At 39.3% G+C, this 18,468-nt stretch overlaps 2 protein-coding genes across 6 annotated transcripts; both read left to right on the top strand.

The window, feature by feature from the left end:
* Positions 1–7: 7 nt before the first annotated feature.
* Positions 8–9,020, top strand: LOC147173457 (uncharacterized). 3 transcript variants are annotated; one of them, XM_086076199.1, is made up of 6 exons: positions 1,981–2,058; positions 2,588–2,867; positions 2,978–3,144; positions 4,763–5,450; positions 5,565–5,847; positions 7,162–9,020. In XM_086076199.1, exons 2-6 carry the CDS (start codon positions 2,639–2,641, stop codon positions 7,550–7,552), a joined length of 1,758 nt encoding a protein of 585 aa, XP_085932325.1. In that variant the 5' UTR covers positions 1,981–2,058; positions 2,588–2,638; the 3' UTR covers positions 7,553–9,020. The 3 variants fall into 3 exon arrangements, with proteins under 3 accessions (XP_085932324.1, XP_085932325.1, XP_085932323.1); XM_086076198.1 differs by lacking the exon at positions 1,981–2,058 and adding an exon at positions 8–1,215 and having other exon boundaries at positions 4,763–5,847; positions 7,162–9,019; XM_086076197.1 differs by having other exon boundaries at positions 4,763–5,847; positions 7,162–9,019.
* Positions 9,021–9,168: 148 nt separating this feature from the next.
* On the top strand, positions 9,169–17,351 carry entpd4 (ectonucleoside triphosphate diphosphohydrolase 4). Of its 3 annotated transcripts, none has more exons than XM_086076201.1 (13): positions 9,169–9,332; positions 9,622–9,735; positions 10,055–10,252; positions 10,455–10,660; positions 10,773–10,923; positions 11,790–11,893; positions 12,781–12,840; positions 12,994–13,145; positions 14,058–14,224; positions 14,292–14,616; positions 15,303–15,388; positions 15,977–16,138; positions 16,542–17,351. In XM_086076201.1, exons 2-13 carry the CDS (start codon positions 9,728–9,730, stop codon positions 16,777–16,779), a joined length of 1,857 nt encoding a protein of 618 aa, XP_085932327.1. In that variant the 5' UTR covers positions 9,169–9,332; positions 9,622–9,727; the 3' UTR covers positions 16,780–17,351. The 3 variants fall into 3 exon arrangements, with proteins under 3 accessions (XP_085932327.1, XP_085932328.1, XP_085932326.1); XM_086076202.1 differs by having other exon boundaries at positions 9,170–9,305; positions 12,994–13,121; XM_086076200.1 differs by having other exon boundaries at positions 9,170–9,305.
* The last annotated feature ends 1,117 nt before the right edge of the window (positions 17,352–18,468 follow it).

Below are 18,468 nucleotides of genomic sequence, written 5' to 3'. Positions count from 1 at the left end.
CACTGACACCACATGAGGAAAGGCAAGTGACCTGAAACGAAAGGAGTCAGAATTTTCAAAATAAAACAGGAAATGACAAGACAACCTCACCGCGGTGTGACAGTCTTCATAACACTGCGGGGAACACTTGATCAATGACAATGACACGAATATGTGGAGGGGTGACGCTACAATATTCAATACAGTGATACTGTCAACCATTTTTGATGTGTAAAAACTCCTGCTCGTAACTTTAATGAACAGAATTTCTGGATGCCTTCAGGGATTCCGCATTTTTGCTTTTTGACGACGATGGATGTGGTTCTGCTGGCTTCATCTTCACCTCTCATCTGCGTGTGGATGGATGGATAAATATCTAAATATGTTTTTGATTAACAGGGTTACATGGAACTTAATATAACTTACGAAGCTAATAAGGTCTGGCCTGGTGAATGTCAAATGATCTGTTGACAAAAAAAAAGAAGAAGAAAATACTGTACTACCTTATCATGGTTGTCACCTGCTGTGTTTTTTTGTTAATGTTCAACCAGACCGCTATGCAGGTAAATTCCGAAGTGGTATATATCCCAGCAGTCCCAAGTGCAGTGCTGACTACAAGAGTGTTGGGTTGATGGGGTGGGACTTTGGACTTGAGCCAGTTGGTCAGGTTCAGACTTTTCGTGTGGCAAAACATACATTCAGCTGAGTGTATCAGGCATTTGGATTTTTTAAAATCAAGTCAATTATTTTGAAGATGACAATGCCAGGATTGTTTGTAGAAAATTTTTTTCTCTATAATAAAATAGGAAAAAGCATATAATGAGTATACAGACTTTGGGCAAAACAGCGGAGCAACATAATACCAAACATATCGTTAACCTAATACAGCAAAATCAAAAAGTGTTAAATTGTCAATGTTATAGGTGATAATACAAATTTAGAGTCAATTCAACTCTTGTTAAGTTGAATTTAACTCCAACATGACATTTCCTCAGAAAGTGTGAGTGTTGATTCAGAGAGTCAATTGTCAGATGTTCCAATACCTTCTAGAATGTTAATTTCACTCAAAAAAAAAATGTGTTAGCGGCCAGTGCTTTTCCCAGAAGTCCGCGGCATTTCACATTACTGAATTGTTTGCCAGTTGCCATCGGAAGAATATCATTTTCTCATTCTCTTTGTGCTTCAACTTGATGTGAGCAGCAGACATCGATAGAACTGTGATTACAACCCCCACATGTAAGTAAATCTTAATTTATACGTGTATTTAATACAAAACGACTAACGTTTACACCCAGCATTATTTATTAGTGTTGGCAGTTGATGTTAATGATGATTAGCATGTGTTAGCTTGGTAGCGCTCTCCTGTCTCGACTTTTATTTTGGGAAGTTACAGCCGGTTCGTTCTGCCTCGTTTTTTTTTTAAATGTAAAATTAAGCTACTCGTTGTCTCGTTAAGTTTTTTTTGACGTTATTACATATGGAAAATGGGTTTCGGTTGTGAATTGAACGAACCGTTGCATGTTTGTGGTGTTTTGGTTGATATTCAGAGCAGCTGTGCAGTTTATGTAGCCTAAAAGTTTGCCAGCGTGACAACCAGCAAATGTATTGCTGGTCGTCAACTGCTGTTTTTGAGGCTTCATCTTTTCACGAAAGCGCCAGGGTCCTAATCTGATTGACAATGTGATCGCGGCGCCCTCATGGCATTCGTACCTTTCTCTCGTCTACTAAACGAAACAGCTTCATGTGCAATGACACGAAAAATATGCTGCACCTCCTGTATTATTTTTAACGTCAATGTCAAAGGTCCTCTTGTATATTTTAATCAAAAAAAGAATAGTAGTCTATATTTATTATTATTATTCTTATTATTATCATCGTCATCTTTTATGTTTAATCTACAACAGGTTGTCGCAGCTGCAGTTGTGAATGTGTTTTGCGGAGGTTTGTTGCAAAAATGCCTGGCAGACTTCATTCAGGGCTTAATTTGCTAACCAGGAAGTGTTTTTTTTTTAGGAAGTGTTTTTGCCGAAGCTTGTTTGAACACTTTCAAAAACCGTTTCCTTTTGTTCACTCTGACAGGTAAGCCTCAGTGAACAGTTTCATTTGTTCATTCGCTGATTCCGTAGTTCATCCAGTTTGATTATTCAGAGTGAGTTACAAGTGTATTCAGTGGAAGTAACACGAGTACCGAAGGGTCTGAAATGCAAGCTAAATGTCACTTACACGACAGTATATTTTGTTGTGTACTTGAATGTGTACATATTTGTATGTGAATCAGAGCTGCTAAACTGTTCTTTATTTTTTCGCAACACAATAAAAAAAATACTCATGCGCCATTCAAGAATTTTCAGCGCGGTAGATTTTAGTGGGCAAAGTTGATTTTTGAGTTTTTATACGTTATTGCTGTAACATAAAAAAAGCTGAATATTCCGTAATAATGGTATAAATAGATTTGTTTCACGTTTCAACCTGTTAAGCTTCTCGTTTTTTTGTGATTGTGATTTTTAACTACTCCAGCGTGTGTGCTGCCTCTCGCCGGAAGTCAAACTCTGACAAGCGCCATAGAAAATTGCTGAATAGATAAATTCATCATTATTGTGTGTTGCAGGAACGGTTCTGTGACCCGAGAGCCCCATCGATCTGATTGGGACTGCAAAAGATGTCCTTGTTTCGAGCCTCTGGCGACCATATGATGAAAGTCCAGCCCAAGTGGAAGAAGACGAGGTGCGGTGGAATGACGGATGAGGACGACTCTGTGCCTTCACTGACGCAACTTTGTCTGCTGAGCTTGGCTGACAATATGAAGAAGTTGTGGGTGAAAGATTACACTGATAACTACATGGATCACTATTGTTTCAGACACCTCATGGGACCTTTTAATGTGCTCTGTGAGTCACAGGCATCATATACTGTACATTTGCACCGCACTGATAAAATTGCCTCATAAATCAATCTAACTCCCTGAGTTTTTTTCTCTCTCTCTCGCTCTCTCATAAAGCTGCCGAGTTGGTGGAGGAACTGACTGGCCTGCTGTGCTCTAGAAAAGAACTTTCTCGTGCTGCCCTCCATCTCCTGTTAGTGCCTCAGCTGAGAGGACTATCCCTGGACAGGTGCCCCGGTCTGGTCACCTCTGCCCTGTGTGCCATCATTGCTGCACGCTGCCAGGTCAGATGCACTTTTGACGCTGTACAACAAGTTTCTTAGTGCTATAAGTGCTGCCATTGTAAAAAGTAGTTAGGTGCAATATCAGAATCACTCCATTTTGATGTGTAACAAGACAGCAATGCCAAAAACAAGTTACTGAAGGACACTACGTTAACTCATTCGCTGCCATTGACGGCTATAAACGTCAAAAAATATTTTTTTCCCATTTCTGTTAACAAGAGTATGAAAATGTACATTTACAACTTTACACTAGTGAAGTCATGCGATTTAATTACAATAAAAAAATGTAATCGCCTGATGAGATGATTATTAAAAATTAAGGGCGTCAGGCGTAATTAATCGCATTACATCAATAGTTAACTCACGATTAATCGCAAATTTTATATCTGTTCTAAATGTACAATTAAAAAAATCTAGGTTTTCATAATCTTGTTAACAAAAGTAGATTTTTTTTTAACTAATAGAAATAGTTCAAATGTTTTTTTGACGTTTATAGCCGTCAATGGCAGTGAATGAGTTAAAGGAGACATTAATTTGTTCACAATGTAAAGCATTTCCAATTTATCATCATAAAAAGTGCCATTTTATGCTTAAAATACACAAGGATACAAGGTAAAGGAATTACAGCAAATGTAACGTGTAAATCCGGAGTACGGCTTTCGTTACCATGGTGACCAGAGCAGAGCTCGGGTGACTACTCAGTGTTGCCAATTTAGCAACTTGCTATATTTTGTGACTTTTCCAACTATTCTCGTGACACCTTTTAAAAAAAATGAGCAAAAATATTTTTGTGAGAGTTGTGTAGACTGTCAGACTCCCTCCAGAGAAGAATATGTGCCTCTCTCCACATCCAGAGTGGAAAAAAAAATGGAGCAAGCGCACATCTACCACTGGCGTGAATAATTAAAAAACTTTGCCCACAATAAATGTGCCTATAACCTGCACAATTCAATATGGGAAGTAAAAATAAACATGTGGTAGCACAAGCTTTTTCATCAGCTGAAACTGGAACCTTAATTCAAGGTGGAGAGTTATGAACCGTCTATGTAGGCACAAAACCTTCAGGCTTCTGCTGGAAAGCAAAAACACGTCAGGAATAGCCTACGATAACATCTGAACTTTGTTTGGCGTTCATCAGGGCGCACTTAAATGATGGCAGATTTGTGGTTGACTCATTTGAATGTGAGTAGTTAATTCTGAACACAGACATTGTAATAAGCGGATGTGCAACCACATTATTTTAGTTGTTTGTTTTACTTCCGCTTTGTAAAAGATTTGAAAAAAAAACATTGAATGGAGTTATAAAAGTTGTAAGTCATATTAACTCATTCACTGCCATAAATTATTTTTATTTAAATTAGGGTGACAAGCAATTTTTTTTTATTGTAATTAATCACATGACTGAACTAGTTAACTAATGATTCATCACAAATTTTATATCAGTTCTAAATGTACAATAAAAAAATTATAGGTTTTCATACTCTTGTTAACAAAAACTAATAGAAATAGTTCAAATAAATTTTTGACGTTTATAGCCGTCAATGGCAGTGAATGAGTTCATGGTGAAAGAAGTTTTGAAAATTGACAAACAATTGTCGTCTTTTCTTACACCCCGTAGGGCCTGCACAACCTCATCTTATCTGGAGCCCAGCAGCCGCCTTCCAAGGCGCTATCAGACACCCTGCACTGTCTACCAGCATTGCGTTCCCTTTCCCTGGCGGGTACTTCATGTGACGCCGGCGTCATCGGGACCATCGTCCTCTGCTGCCCTTTCCTGCGGCATTTGGATGTATCGGGATGTCACTTTCTCCCCCCCGCCGCGCTCCTTCCTCTCGGAGCTTTCGGCCATTCGTCTAAATGTTTGCCTCCTGGCTCCTCCTCTTCCACGTCCGCCTCGCCGCCGCCGCCGCCGCCTCTGCGTAGTTTGCTCGCTCTTGATATCGGCTTCGGGGAACAGGAGGGAGACCTTGCCGCAGTAGTGGCGTACCTTCTCCTCTCTCTGCCTTACCTGGAGAGGCTGGCTGTGGAGGATCTCTCGCAGGCCTGCTGGCTGATCCAGCACGGAGACTTCACGCGGGTGGATGCATTTGCCGGTAGAGAAGGACTGCCGAGGTTAGAGGAGGTGTGGAGGGAGAGGAGGCGCGCGCAGCACATTGACGCATGGAAGGCAAGGAGAGCAGAAGCACAAAATGGTGACGATAGCGAAAGTGAGGATGATGAGGAAGGTTGCTCTCACAGTGAAGCAAAGGCAATCGGCGGTGATGAGCACCTAACACTGCGCTTAAGAGATGTTAAAGTTTTAACATGTGAGTCTCTGGACAGTTTTGGCTGTTTATGCCCAAATGTCACCTCCATATCTGTGAAAGTGGAAGAGGAAGACAACAACGGAGGAAGAAGTTTGCTATCTCTTTTGGCCTCAGGGCTGCAGTCGTGGTCCGGGCAGCTGAGGAGCCTCTCCGTGCACCACCAAGGTCTTCTCCAGGATCTTCTTCCTGCCCTGCAAGTCTCAGGCTCCTCCCTGGTGTCGCTCACTTTGGAAGGAGTGAGAACGAATCCCGATTCAACCCTACTGGAGCTCATCCGGGCCTGTCCCAAACTCAAAGACTTGCTCATCTGTGCAGAGCCTCCCACCCCATGGCTGGATTTCGAACCGGATGAGCGCGAGCTTCCAAGTCTGCCCAACCTTTGCTCTCTGACACTCAAGTAAGACTTCGAATGATATTTAGCACTATTGAACGTGGAAAAAAAGATCTGACACAATCCTCTAATTTCATTTTTTTTCTCCATAGGAAATCATATGAAGTGAATTTATTCATTCTAGGTTCAAACTGTTGAATCTGAGTCAGATTCAAAATTGACTAATTATGCCATTTTTAGCAGCAGAAAAATAATATTTTGTCCAGAATGAATTTGGTACTTTTCATGTACAATTAATTTTCCACTTGCTGTCAACTGAAGATGACATCACCTGTGCTGAGGAAAAAGGTAACGACCAATCATAGCTCAGTTTGCTGACCAAACCCAGAAAACAGGTGAGCCATGATTGGTCGTTACCTACTTCTTCAGCACAGGTAATGTCATCTTCAGTTGACAGCAAGTGAAAAAAAATGTTTTTAAAGTTATTAATTGTACAAGATAAACAATAAAGTTCTCAAATTTATTCTGGACAAAATATTATCTTTTTACTGCTGGAAATGGCTCAATGAGTCAAGTATCCCTTTATTTAATTTTTTTAATACATATACAATATATTTAAAATTGAATACAGTTACAAAACAAAAAACAATGTTTACAAACAGTAAATATTCAGGTTAACTCATTCACTGCCATTGACGGCTATAAACTTAAAGCATTTATTTAAACTATTTCTTAACTATTAGTTAAACTTTTTTTTTTTTCACTTTTGTTAACAAGAGTATGAAAACCTAGATTTTTTTGTGGTACATTTAGAACAGATAAACAATTTATGATTAATCGTGAGTTAACTAGTGAAGTCATGCGATTAATTACGATTAAAAACTTTAATCGCCTGATGCCCCAAATTTTAATATTTTCTTTTTTTCTTTTCTTTTTTCACTGCCATTGACGGCTATAAACGTCAAAATTTCATTTGAACTATTTCTATTTAACATTATTTTCCCACTTTTGTTAACGAGTATGAAAACCTAGAATTTTATTATCGTACATTTAGAACAGATATAAAATGTGATTAATCGTGAGTTAACTAGTGAAGTCATGCGATTAATTACGTTTAACAATTTGAATCGCCTCTTGCCCCTAATTTTTTTATGATCTTTATTTTTTTTTAATGCATTTATGGCAGTGAATGAGTTAAGGTCAAAATTCTGGTTTCTGAAACATTCGGGATAACCTGTTTACATGTGTGAGCGGACAGAGTTCGCACTAAAAGCACGGACTTTATAGCCTATACTTTCGCTATAGAGGCTGAAAATTCCAAGCCAATGCGTTTATATGAGTTATAGCATTAATAAGTTCATTGATGTGTTTTGTCTGCAGTTTCTCTTACGAGCACAACCAAATGCGGCCTCTCATGTCCTGGATGTCCTTGATGAAGGTGATCTCTTGCCTCCTGACTGGTTCCCCTTTACTCCAGAGGCTCTCCTTGGTCTCTTTACCGTGCCCACTGAACTACATTCTGCACAAAGTACTGCACTCTGGCTACCGACATCAATATTTTGGAGCTTCTGCTTCCTGTGTTTCCAAACCACTCGGAAGGGTGCAGCACCTTGACCTGCAAAGAACTGATGTGAAGATGGTTACTGTGCAAAAATTAATGCAGCGGAGCAAGAGACTGACGTGTGTCGATGTGAGTCGCTGCTGGCAAATCAGTCACAAGGAGTGGGCAGACTGCAAAAGGTTAAGTCACGTTCAAGTTGTCTGGGTGTAGAAAGAAGACATGCAACTTTCAATGTAATTGAAATGACTGACGATTTTTAAAAGGGATTATTTAAACTGCAAAGCAGACTTTTTCCCATCTTAAATCCTATTATGTAGACAAATTGTCTCATTTTTGGATGTTCAAAACATACAAAGTGCATTCTTAAAGTCCCTGTAAAGTAAAAATAAATGTCTTGTAATTTTGAGACACCAAAGAGAACAGTGTTGTGAACAACCCTGCCAAATTCAAATGATTAAAAAAGTTACTAAGTATATAAAATGAGGCTTTACAATTGGCTGTTAAATGCGCATAAAACCAGTACTATGACTTGGAAAAATGGATGCTAGTACTTCATCTAGCATATTTCTTATGCCTCCACATAACTACATGTTTTGATCCGCAAAACTACATCCGCTTAAAGCCTTTGGTTTAGCTTTAGCCATTGCGTGACAACGAGGCACTCTAAAGGGCCACAACAAATCTCCGAATTCACTTTACAGGGTCTTTAATAAGAAAAAAAAAGAAACTTTACTTGCTTTTAGAACTATTACAATTCAATAACAACATATTACTTTTTTTTTTAGTTGCTTCAACATGTGATCCCGCACCAAAATGCAGCTTTGTCATTAGTAGACCAGTATTATTATTATTATTTTTTATGTAGCTTACTATTAATCATGGATTGAGCGTTGATTTAAAAGCACCAAACTGTACTGAAGTACATTTGATAATTTTAGTCAAGTCGCGTATAAACACAAACAACCATTACAACTGATATTCACACTTACCCATGTCACTAAAAGGACAGTGTGTATATATGTTTTGCCATCTAGCGGTGAATCTTTAGAATGCAACGACCTAAGTTCAAAGCGCATGCATTTTGAAGCACGCGCAATACGGTACCTCACAGATAGACCACACTTTGCAAGCCTACCACCGATGACTATTTTTGATAAGTTGTTCTCTTTCGGGTATCTATAGCAGAAAGATGGCGGCGAAACAAGTCAGCCTCCTGCATTGTGCAGCGCGACCTATGTAATATAAATAGTGATTAGTAGACCTACAGGCTGTATATTTTTAAATGTGCATTGCTGTGATGTAACTTTTTTTTCATATTGAAATTAATAGTGGATTTTAAAAATGAATGAACATTGAAACATCGAAATATTCTACACGCTGTGAGGGGGGAAAAAACATGCAAGGATGGGAGAACATGGAAAAAAACACAGGAAGTCCTCAGCCGACATTTCGAGTGCATTCAATTGCATATTATGAGGAAAATATTACATAATAAATTAAAACTATTAAATATATTTCAGTTTTACATTTTCATTTACATACTGGTACTGATCATCTAATGAGGATTTATTATCATGAAATTTGTTATTACAGCTTTTAGATAAATTGTAATGACATGTCCAGTATTTCAGTATTTTTCAAAATGTTGATGATGCAGGGCAATTACAAAATAAATGCAAAACTGTCTCAGATACTTTTCCACAGAAGGTGCATTTAGCATCTACGTGTGTCAGTATTTCGTGTCACACATGCCGGTGGATGGGCGGTGTAGGCAACATTGTACGGTGTCACTGGTTCTTCGCGCAACGTTCGGCTAACACGGAATCAAAATCAAACACAAGGAAGTGCTAATAACACGTCATTCGCAAGGGGACCTGCCACCTACTCAGTTTAGCCGGCTAGCATCTTGTGTTATACAAATGGCGGTTGAACGCAAAAATGAAGGACTTTGGCATTTTTAAACGTAAGTATGAACTGTGTTCGCTGTCAGGTACGTGTAATTACTCTGCCATTTTCGACAAATGATAAATATGAGATTGTGTTAAGATGACGTCCACTACCAGCACTGCGGAGGAATTACGCTAATGCTAGCAAACAACAGCTAGTTTATTTTAAAACCTTGAAAGTAACTTGTTTTGATCTACTTGATCTCCGTATCGAAACGAAATGCTACAGATGAAGAAATCACCTTTGTAGCTTACCAACAGTGACACTTTCTTCCAAAGGCGCCCTGAGAGGTTCGATGATTAAACCACATCCGATTGTTTTGCCTTTGTAAGGTAATGAATGGGGGCGGCTTGAGGAAAATGCGATGGATTGGTCCGAAAGTCGGAGTTTCCTCATCCTCACACGAATGAGACCAAGACACTGAGGACAGTCTTCATCATGGGCAGGTTTGTTTATGTGCTGTTAATGTGCCAGGTGTGTCAGATAAGTTCCATCAGGTGTCTCAAAATACCCATTTCACACCGAAACTATTAAGTCCCTTCATGGGCTGGACAAAAAAACAAACACAGCACATCTAAAAAGAGATCCGGTGGCCTTTTCTTCGTCCAATGCACAAGAACCAACAGCTCCAGGCAGCGAAGATCATAGTAGTTTGGATTTGAACCCTGTAGCATCCTGGAACCTTTCTAACAAGCTTCATAAGACATGTACTTGTATGTTCATCTTCCTTTCCTTAATTTTTATTTTTTTAAACCTGTCCTTTAGGATCAGCTTTTCCTGCCTTTTCCCAGCTGCCTGGCATTTCAGCCTGCCATCCCAGATCCTTCCTCGCCTCTTGCCCCCTTCATTCAGGCAGCTGCTCTTCGTTGGCCTGCTCCTCTTTATCCTGGGAACCCTTTACCTGCTTCTGGTCACTGGAAAGTTGCCCGCCAGCTGGGTAACAAAGGAAAAGCACTTCCACAGGTTTGCACCCATTCTCATTTTCAAGCCATCTTTATTTATAAAGGGCTTTAAAACAACTGCACCTGTCACAACTCATGACACATGTCATGACTGTGATGCTAACCTTTTAACAGCTGTTTCAGTATATGCCTGCAGTTTAGTGAAGATGTACCTAATGTGACCTGCAAGTGTCACAAACAATACTATATTTTGCTCTTCATAGCCATATGGCTCGGGTGACAGATGTGGACGCGACAGACACAACTAATCCAGACCTGAACTATGGTTTGGTGGTGGATTGTGGCAGCAGTGGCTCCAGGATGTACGTGTACTGCTGGCCCAGTCACAACGGCAATCCACGCGAGCTTTTGGACATTCGGCAAATGAGGGATCAAAATCGGAAGTCAGTGGTCATGAAGATCAAGCCAGGTAAGAGAATGCATTTCAAATTGACGACCGTAATAATTCTATGTGATGAATAATAGGATAGGATGGCTTGTGTTGTGTGGTCCGGCTCAGATGTTTCATCTGGTTGTTTTAGGGATTTCTAAGATGGCGCAAACACCAGAGAAAGCCAGTGACTACATCTATCCGCTGCTGAGCTTTGCAGCTGAACACATTCCCAAAAACAAGCACATCGAAACACCGCTTTACATCTTGTGCACAGCTGGAATGAGAATTCTGTCTGAGAGGTACAATGAAATCAATATGCGCAATATTATTTCTTGAAGCGCATCCTATTTTATATTGTATGCTTCAGTTATGAAATGCACTATTAGATTTGACTCACCATTTTAATTTGTTCCATGAACACGCTCGGAACTTAGTGCACTCGTGTGAAGTTAACTTTCTCCATAAACCATTCCAGCATCCCAAAACACAACAACAAAAATGTTTCAACATAAATGTGTATTCCAATACAGCAAATAGCACTCTGCTGTAAAACAGAGTAGTTGCGTACAGTTTACACATAATGACAATTCAGTGTGTGGGTGCTTTGGCCACCAGACATACTACTATATTGCTAATTTGCTATGAGGATGTAACACAGAAAAATACTTTTGCAAAAGTTTGTGATTTTACGCAGAGGATAAAGAACTAAAGAACATATCCTTGTGATTGTTGTTTTATGCGCTGTCTTCATGTCTTTTGAATTACCATGATATTGATGCAAATGTATTCGTCTTCCTGTGGCGTTTTATATTACGTGGTAGCATCAAGCTAAAAGACTAAAGATAAAGTAATTTGGTTTTGTTGCATACCCAGCTTGTCATTTTATTTATATTTTTTAAAGTAAACTTCAACTGGGAGTAGAAATAAACACTACAACTTGGTCTTATTTTTTTACGTTGCTCACTATGCCAAACCGCTGCTTGTAGCATAGTTTGCTGCCATAGCTAGCGCTCGTAACTCAAGTGTGTGCTTGTAACTCAAGACAAAACAATCAGTGGAGTGAGCGACGGCACTCAAAAAAACTCATAAGTCGGGTCACTCGTAAGTTGAGGCGCCACTTTAATGCTTAAGGTTATTAAGGAGGTGTTTTTATTTTCATTATCAGTCAACAGGAGGCGATTCTGGAAGATTTGAGAACAGACATCCCGGTGCACTTCAACTTCCTGTTCTCGGATTCTCACGTGGAAGTCATTTCTGGAAAACAGGAAGGTAGTATGAAACTCACAGACTACCTGGTATTTTGGATTCCCGATTTGTTATTATGATGCACATTATGAGAAACGGCTTATTCTCATGCAGTGCAAGTCTGTACATCTCTAGAAACTCGACGACAGCAATGAACGCATTCAAGTGATACCTCTCTACAATGTAAACCCAAAGTGAGCCTTATTTGTCTAGGCTGAGAGTTTAATGCAGCTTTTGGATTGGATATCATTATATTTCATTATAATGTGGCAGGTATTTCTGAAATAAGAAATTTGCTAAAATAACCTTAATGATATATTTTTAATAATCATATTTATTCAACACGGTGAAGACCCTGACCATTTTAATGTCATTTAACAACGGAGCAAAGGGATACATATTAATATAAAACATTTCTTTAGATCCCTGTAAGTATTCAAATGATCACTTCAACAGCTATTTTTAGAACAGTTCCACGGCGACTCACTTGGTCTTTCCTGGGTGACAATGGTCTCAGCAGGTGTTGGTCACCCATGGTGTAATATTATTATTTTCATGAACAGATCTACAGCTTTACTGTATTTTAAATTGTTGGTCATGATGGTGACACTTGGAGTGGTGGTAGTTTGTTTAGTAAGTTTGAGAACGACTTGTGTATACCATCCATCGTTCCATTTTCTCAAGTGCTAATCCTAGCGGGGTCACATGGAGCTGGACGCTTATCCGAGCTAATGAGGGGGGCCAAGAAGCGTGTTTCTGTCTTTTTGCCAATGTTTTAGTTTAGTTGAATCCTATTTGGGTCCATCGTGTTGTGCAGTCGCTGAATGAGTCAATATCAGTGGTTGTCAAAAGTGAAAAGAAGTGCAGAGGTACAGTATTCAAACTTTCAAAGTTGTTCTCATTGATTTCAGGTGTCTATGCATGGATTGGAATCAACTTTGTCCTTGGAAAATTTAATCATGCACACAATGGTAAGGACACCACGAAACAGTGTTTTATTTTCCAATCAATTTTGTTGCCTCTGTATTCGTTCAACAAATGTTGTACTTTTAATAGGATTTTAAATGACACAGTTATCACCTGCTGTAGCTTCCTTCTTACCCATGTCATGCTCTTCTGTCAAGGAGACGCTGTTGTGGAGGTCAATGTCCCAGGCAGTGACCAACAGGAGGCACTAGTCAGAAAAAGGACTGCTGGTGTTTTGGACATGGGCGGAGTTTCCACACAAATAGCATTTGAAGTGCCCAAAACTGTAAGCTTTGCCTCTCCACAACAGGTTATTATCCTCGTCCAATTCATTTTTTTTTGTGCTACTCATTCTGTCTTCTACTCCCTGGCTGACACTGTATGCGCCATTTATGTCCCGTGGAGACCATCTGCTCTCAATGCATCACTCACTGTAAGCCTGTTGCATGCATCCATAGCAGGATGTTCTACTGAATTTATTTAGTAAAGGCCTGCGAACCAAACTGAGGGCCTCCAGGGTAGAGTTGTTAGTGTTTTAATGCAGTTTATCCAGCACACCATAAGGTATAATACAATTATATACCGGTATAATAGGGTGTGCCCAAAATTTTTATTTTTTTTAATTTACTTTTTTGGTATGATTAAAGCACAAGTTTGATAATGATAACTAAACAGGCGCTTGACTTTTTGATAGGAACACCTTCACAAGCATTGAGACAAGTTTAATTTGCTAGTTTATTAATTGTCTCGCAAATCATCTTTCCCTCTAAATGCCATGAAGTCATTCCACCCCCCCTCAAAAATAAATAAAATTTGTAATGTGGAAAATATTACTGTATAATATTGAGCTTTAAAAACATACAGAATAGAATTGAACCATTTTTTGCCACATTTTTGCTTCTGTTTAATAGACATTGTGCTGCTCTGCCTCCTTATGGTGTGTGCATGCCTGACCACCAGGGGGCAGTATAATACGACAGACAGTTTCTTACCTGACTCAGTAAGCTGCTGTAATATGAGTCATTTTTCACAGAGGATAAAAAAAAATGCCTGTGTGTCTTCAAATGTCTGGTGGTGGTTGTGAAATGTCACCATGCAGTGCTTATAACTCAAACTTAAAAAATTGGCCAAACAACAGCTCATACCTAACTCATCAGCCAGGCCACTTTTATCTTAAAGCACCACTAAACAACCATTTTAATAGTCTTCTTTTGTCCACTAGGAGGAAATGGCCAAGAATTTACTGGCAGAATTTAATCTCGGATGCGATGCCCATCAGACTGATCACGTGTACCGTGTGTACGTGTCCACTTTCCTGGGTTTCGGAGGAAACGCAGCACGCCAAAGATACGAGGATAACCTCGTAAAAAACACCACCACTCGAAATAAGTGAGTGTTACACAGCCAGCGCCCGACTCCTTTTCCTTTCATTAACATTTCTGTCCGATTTCATCAGGCTGTTAGGTCAGCATGTCGGCGAGATGGCAGAGTCCCCAGTGTTGGACCCCTGTCTCCCCGCAGACCTGCAGGACCAGATCGGCACCCCTGAACAGAAGCTCCATGTGCTAGGCACAGGCGATTTTGACCGGTGCCGACACGAGCTTCAATCCTTCCTGAACCACACCAGCGAGACTCAAACCTCTTTGAATGGCATCTTCCAGCCAGCCATCGACTACAACAATAGCCAGTTCTATGGCTTCTCTGAATTCTACTACTGCACGGAGGACGTGCTTCGTATGGGCGGAGACTATAACGCTTCCAAATATGCCCAAACTGCCAAGGTAAAAGGCGACATGCCTCATTAACCCATTAAGGCCGGGAATGCAGACACCCCCCCCCCCCCAAAAAAAAAATGGGGGGGGGGGAATGTAGCAGCTATGTGAAAAACACTTACCACTTTCTTTTTTATTTTTTATGTTTTGGGGATGTAACTGAATGCAGACATCCTAAAAACCTAAAAATTTACGTGTTTTTCCACAATGCTCACTATGTGAAAAACACTCATGTCCATTTTTTGTTTTTGTTTTTGGACTGCAACTGAATGCAGACATCCTAAAAAAAATAAAAAATTCAAAATGGGGGGTAAATGGACGTAAGTGTTTTTTACATAGCAGCGACGATTTTATTTGACTTTGATGGCGCCACCATGTAAAGGAGAGGAAAAGTCATCTCAGACTGATTAACAAAAGCATTATTTTAAAAATACAATCAACATAACAAAGCTGTTTAATCGGAAATGTGATCATGTTAAACTCTAAAGCACAATTATAACGCTAAACCCAGAAAAAAAGTGCATCAGCTACAAAGTGAGCCTTTATGTTTACACAAAGTGCCCTCAAATGATTACTTCCAAAGCTTTATGCTCGACTGTCAGGGTGCGCGCATATTTATAAATACCTGTAGGTTTACGAATCCTTGTGAAATGGGAAGCTGCGCAAGTGATGATAGTGTGGTTTCACATTTTCAGAGTTATTGTGCCACCCAGTGGAAGACTCTGAGGGAACGATTTGACTCCGGTTTGTACGCTTCCCACGCTGATCTACACAGACTCCAGTAAGTTCCTCACATATTAAAGGCAGAGCGTAACAAGGTTGCTTCCGGTAAAGACTTAAAAAAAAAAAAAAGACTCACAGCAAACTAGTTTTGGTACTTTTTTTTATTTTTTATTTACCAATATGTATGTTTATTTTATAACTTTTATGTGTGGGGAAATGAAGTTTATCGCGTAAGGGGTCACATTTTTATTTTAAAGATGAACAGAAGGGGGGAAATTTTTTTTGGGGTGTGTTTTATTTTATTTTTTTTAAACAAAATTTGACAGGAATACTGTAGACATAAATGAAGATGAAAGGATTTATTTTGTCCTTTCACCCATTCCCATAAAGCCAAAATGATAGTCCCACGTCAGACCTGATGACCTCATTCTCCATAAACCAGGAAGTAGACAGAAAACTAATCCTATGTCACACCATGATTTTACTGGCTACTGCCTTATTATTGTCAAAACGCACACTGCCAATTGCTAATACTGCCATCAGCCTGTGCTCCAACGGTACTCTTTTCAGTTTTTCGCTACAGGGCCAAACAAGTGTACAGTATATGTTATGATGATGCTTATGTTTTGTTTCTCTGTGTCTGCAGGTACCAATGTTTTAAATCGGCATGGATGTATGAAGTACTGCACTCAGGCTTCTCTTTCCCTACGGACTATACAAACCTGAAAACTGTGTTTTTGGTCTATGATAAGGAGGTCCAGTGGACCCTCGGAGCTATTCTCTTCCGAACACGCTTTCTCCCTTTGAGGTAAGATCGTCTTTCATTTGGCTGAAGTTCCATTCCAGTCCTCCATTTTCTCAAGCGTGTGCCGATTTAAGAGGCACGGTTAGGCTTACGTGCTAACCATATTATCCAGGCTTTTATTTTTATTTTTTTTGCTGCACAATTGACATATTTAACCTTCTCTCTTGTGATAGCACATCGCAAGTATTGTTTATTTAGTTTAGCCGCCGTTTTATTAAATTTTTTAATGTACTTATGAAAGCCGGCGTCTTTGTTTTGATGCTGTTCATGTTTATCCATGGCAAATATTGCGCTGTGTGAGTCTCAGTGGAAACATTCAGTCATCTGGATGTGCCAAGAATTTAGTGCTATGAAGTCATGAACTTCATTTTGGCCTTCGTTTTTTTTTTTTTTTTTTTCCTCCCAGAGATATCCAGCAGGAAAGTCTGAAAGGAGGAGTGCACTTTCACTGGCGGCACAGCTTCTCCTTCGTCAACAACCACTACTTATTCCTGGTTTGTATCGTCATCGTCCTCCTGTCAATCATCTTGTACATGCTGCGACTTCGCCGAATCCACCGGCGCGCCGCGCAGCGCTGCTCTCCTTCGTCTGTGCCGTGGCTGGAGGAGGGCTTGGGCTCACCGACACTCCCTATCAACCTCTAAACTCTCGTGGACTGAGACACAAAAATGTGTCAGTTAGCGTATTCATGTCCTGTTGGAAACCTGGCAAATAAAGTGTCATATTTTCCTACAGAAGAAACAGAATTATTTACAAAAATTTGATATATTTAGGGATGGGGTGGGGGGGGTGTTTGCCTTGTTTTGCCTTTTTTAGAAAGCTTTTTAAAAAATTATTATTAAGCATAAGCACTTACAAAATAATCCATCTTTAAGCACGGAATGTAAATGAAAATCCTTAATATTGCCCGTTCTGGTACTATTGTGTCTGCAAAAGAATCTGACGCGATACTTGTGCAATACATGTCTTGTCACTGTTGGACTTCTTCAACTTCATTTAATATACCTGCTGGTTGTCTTTTGTCTCGTTATTGATGTAACTAAGTATTTGAGGGCTGTGCGGCTTTTTATAATAAGCTTTATTTTCAGAAGCTGTCATATGACCGATTTGAGATGATTGGAAATAAATGCATCTAACACGTTATTTATGTACAATTGGTGTCATGAAATGTTTGTCAGACTGCAATACACGAATAAAGGTTTGTTGTTTATGAGTATTTTTCCCTCGAGGAATAGACAGAACATTTTATTTGCGGCTCCTTTGAATAGGATCCCTCAACAATGAAGTGCAGCATTTCTGACTGAAGTTTTTCTTCTAATTGTTACACACGCTTAGCACAGTGTTTCCATAACCGGTTTTGCAACTGATTTAAGTTTCCTTATAGCTATAAGAAAACAGGCTGACGACTCACAAGACTTTGCAGACTCTCCCATGTTACGTTTGAGCCAAGTGTACCACTTGCCCTCGTTATTGTCTTGGGTGAACTGTAGCCTATCCCAGCTGTCTTCCACAATACATATCGACAATTCACCTTAAACTAAAATGGAGGTTTTGGGGGGAAGCTTAGCTTACGAAAGCTTGAGGAGACATGCATTCCACACAAGGAAGGCCAGAGTACAGATATAGAAACTGAACCTTGCCAATGTAAGGCTGATGTGCTCGCCATTAGCCTTCTGTGCAGCCCAACTAGAAGTTTTCAAACGATTAGCAAGAAACTTACAAAATATGTGAATCATAGAAAATTTGAGAATAAAAAAAGTTAATTTCTTATGTACTTTGAGATTTCTTGGAAATGTAAAGGGAATTACAAATTACATGTATTATGTAAAGACTGGTTGTGTTTATGTCAATGTTTCAGTTTTGTTAGTTATGAAATAAACATTTTTAAGATATTTTCCCTCCCTAGTACAAGTTTTTATGCACAAAGATTTTTTTTTCAAAACTTTGTGTTTTTACTTTTTCTATTAAGGATAGTTTTTTTTTAATTATGTGATATTTTTACATCCACTACAAAAATTAAGTCTTTTTTTTTTTCATTTGCTACTCAAATAATTTGCCGGTATTCCACCCTATTAATTTCACATACATAATTTTCCCTTAACCATTTGCATTCCCTAATGGAACTACTGTATTACAGTAGTTGAAATGGAGAAACCATAATTTTGGGGATTTCACAAAGCTGACTTCTGTATGTATTACAATCTATGTGATCTGGCTGTTCCCTGAGGTGACCAAGCCCACTTATCTAAACCAGCAGCAGTGTGTGATAAAAATGAAAACCCCATTCAAAAGTCTCAGGCTAAGTAATTAGATGGATTGGAAATACTTTTCAC

Source organism: Leptonotus elevatus, chromosome 5, assembly GCF_054856555.1.
Source record: "Leptonotus elevatus isolate MCC_2025b chromosome 5, RoL_Lele_1.0, whole genome shotgun sequence".
Classification (NCBI taxonomy): domain Eukaryota; kingdom Metazoa; phylum Chordata; class Actinopteri; order Syngnathiformes; family Syngnathidae; genus Leptonotus; species Leptonotus elevatus.
The sequence above is the reverse complement of the archived record's forward strand: the minus strand, read 5'-3'. Positions and strand labels throughout refer to the sequence as shown.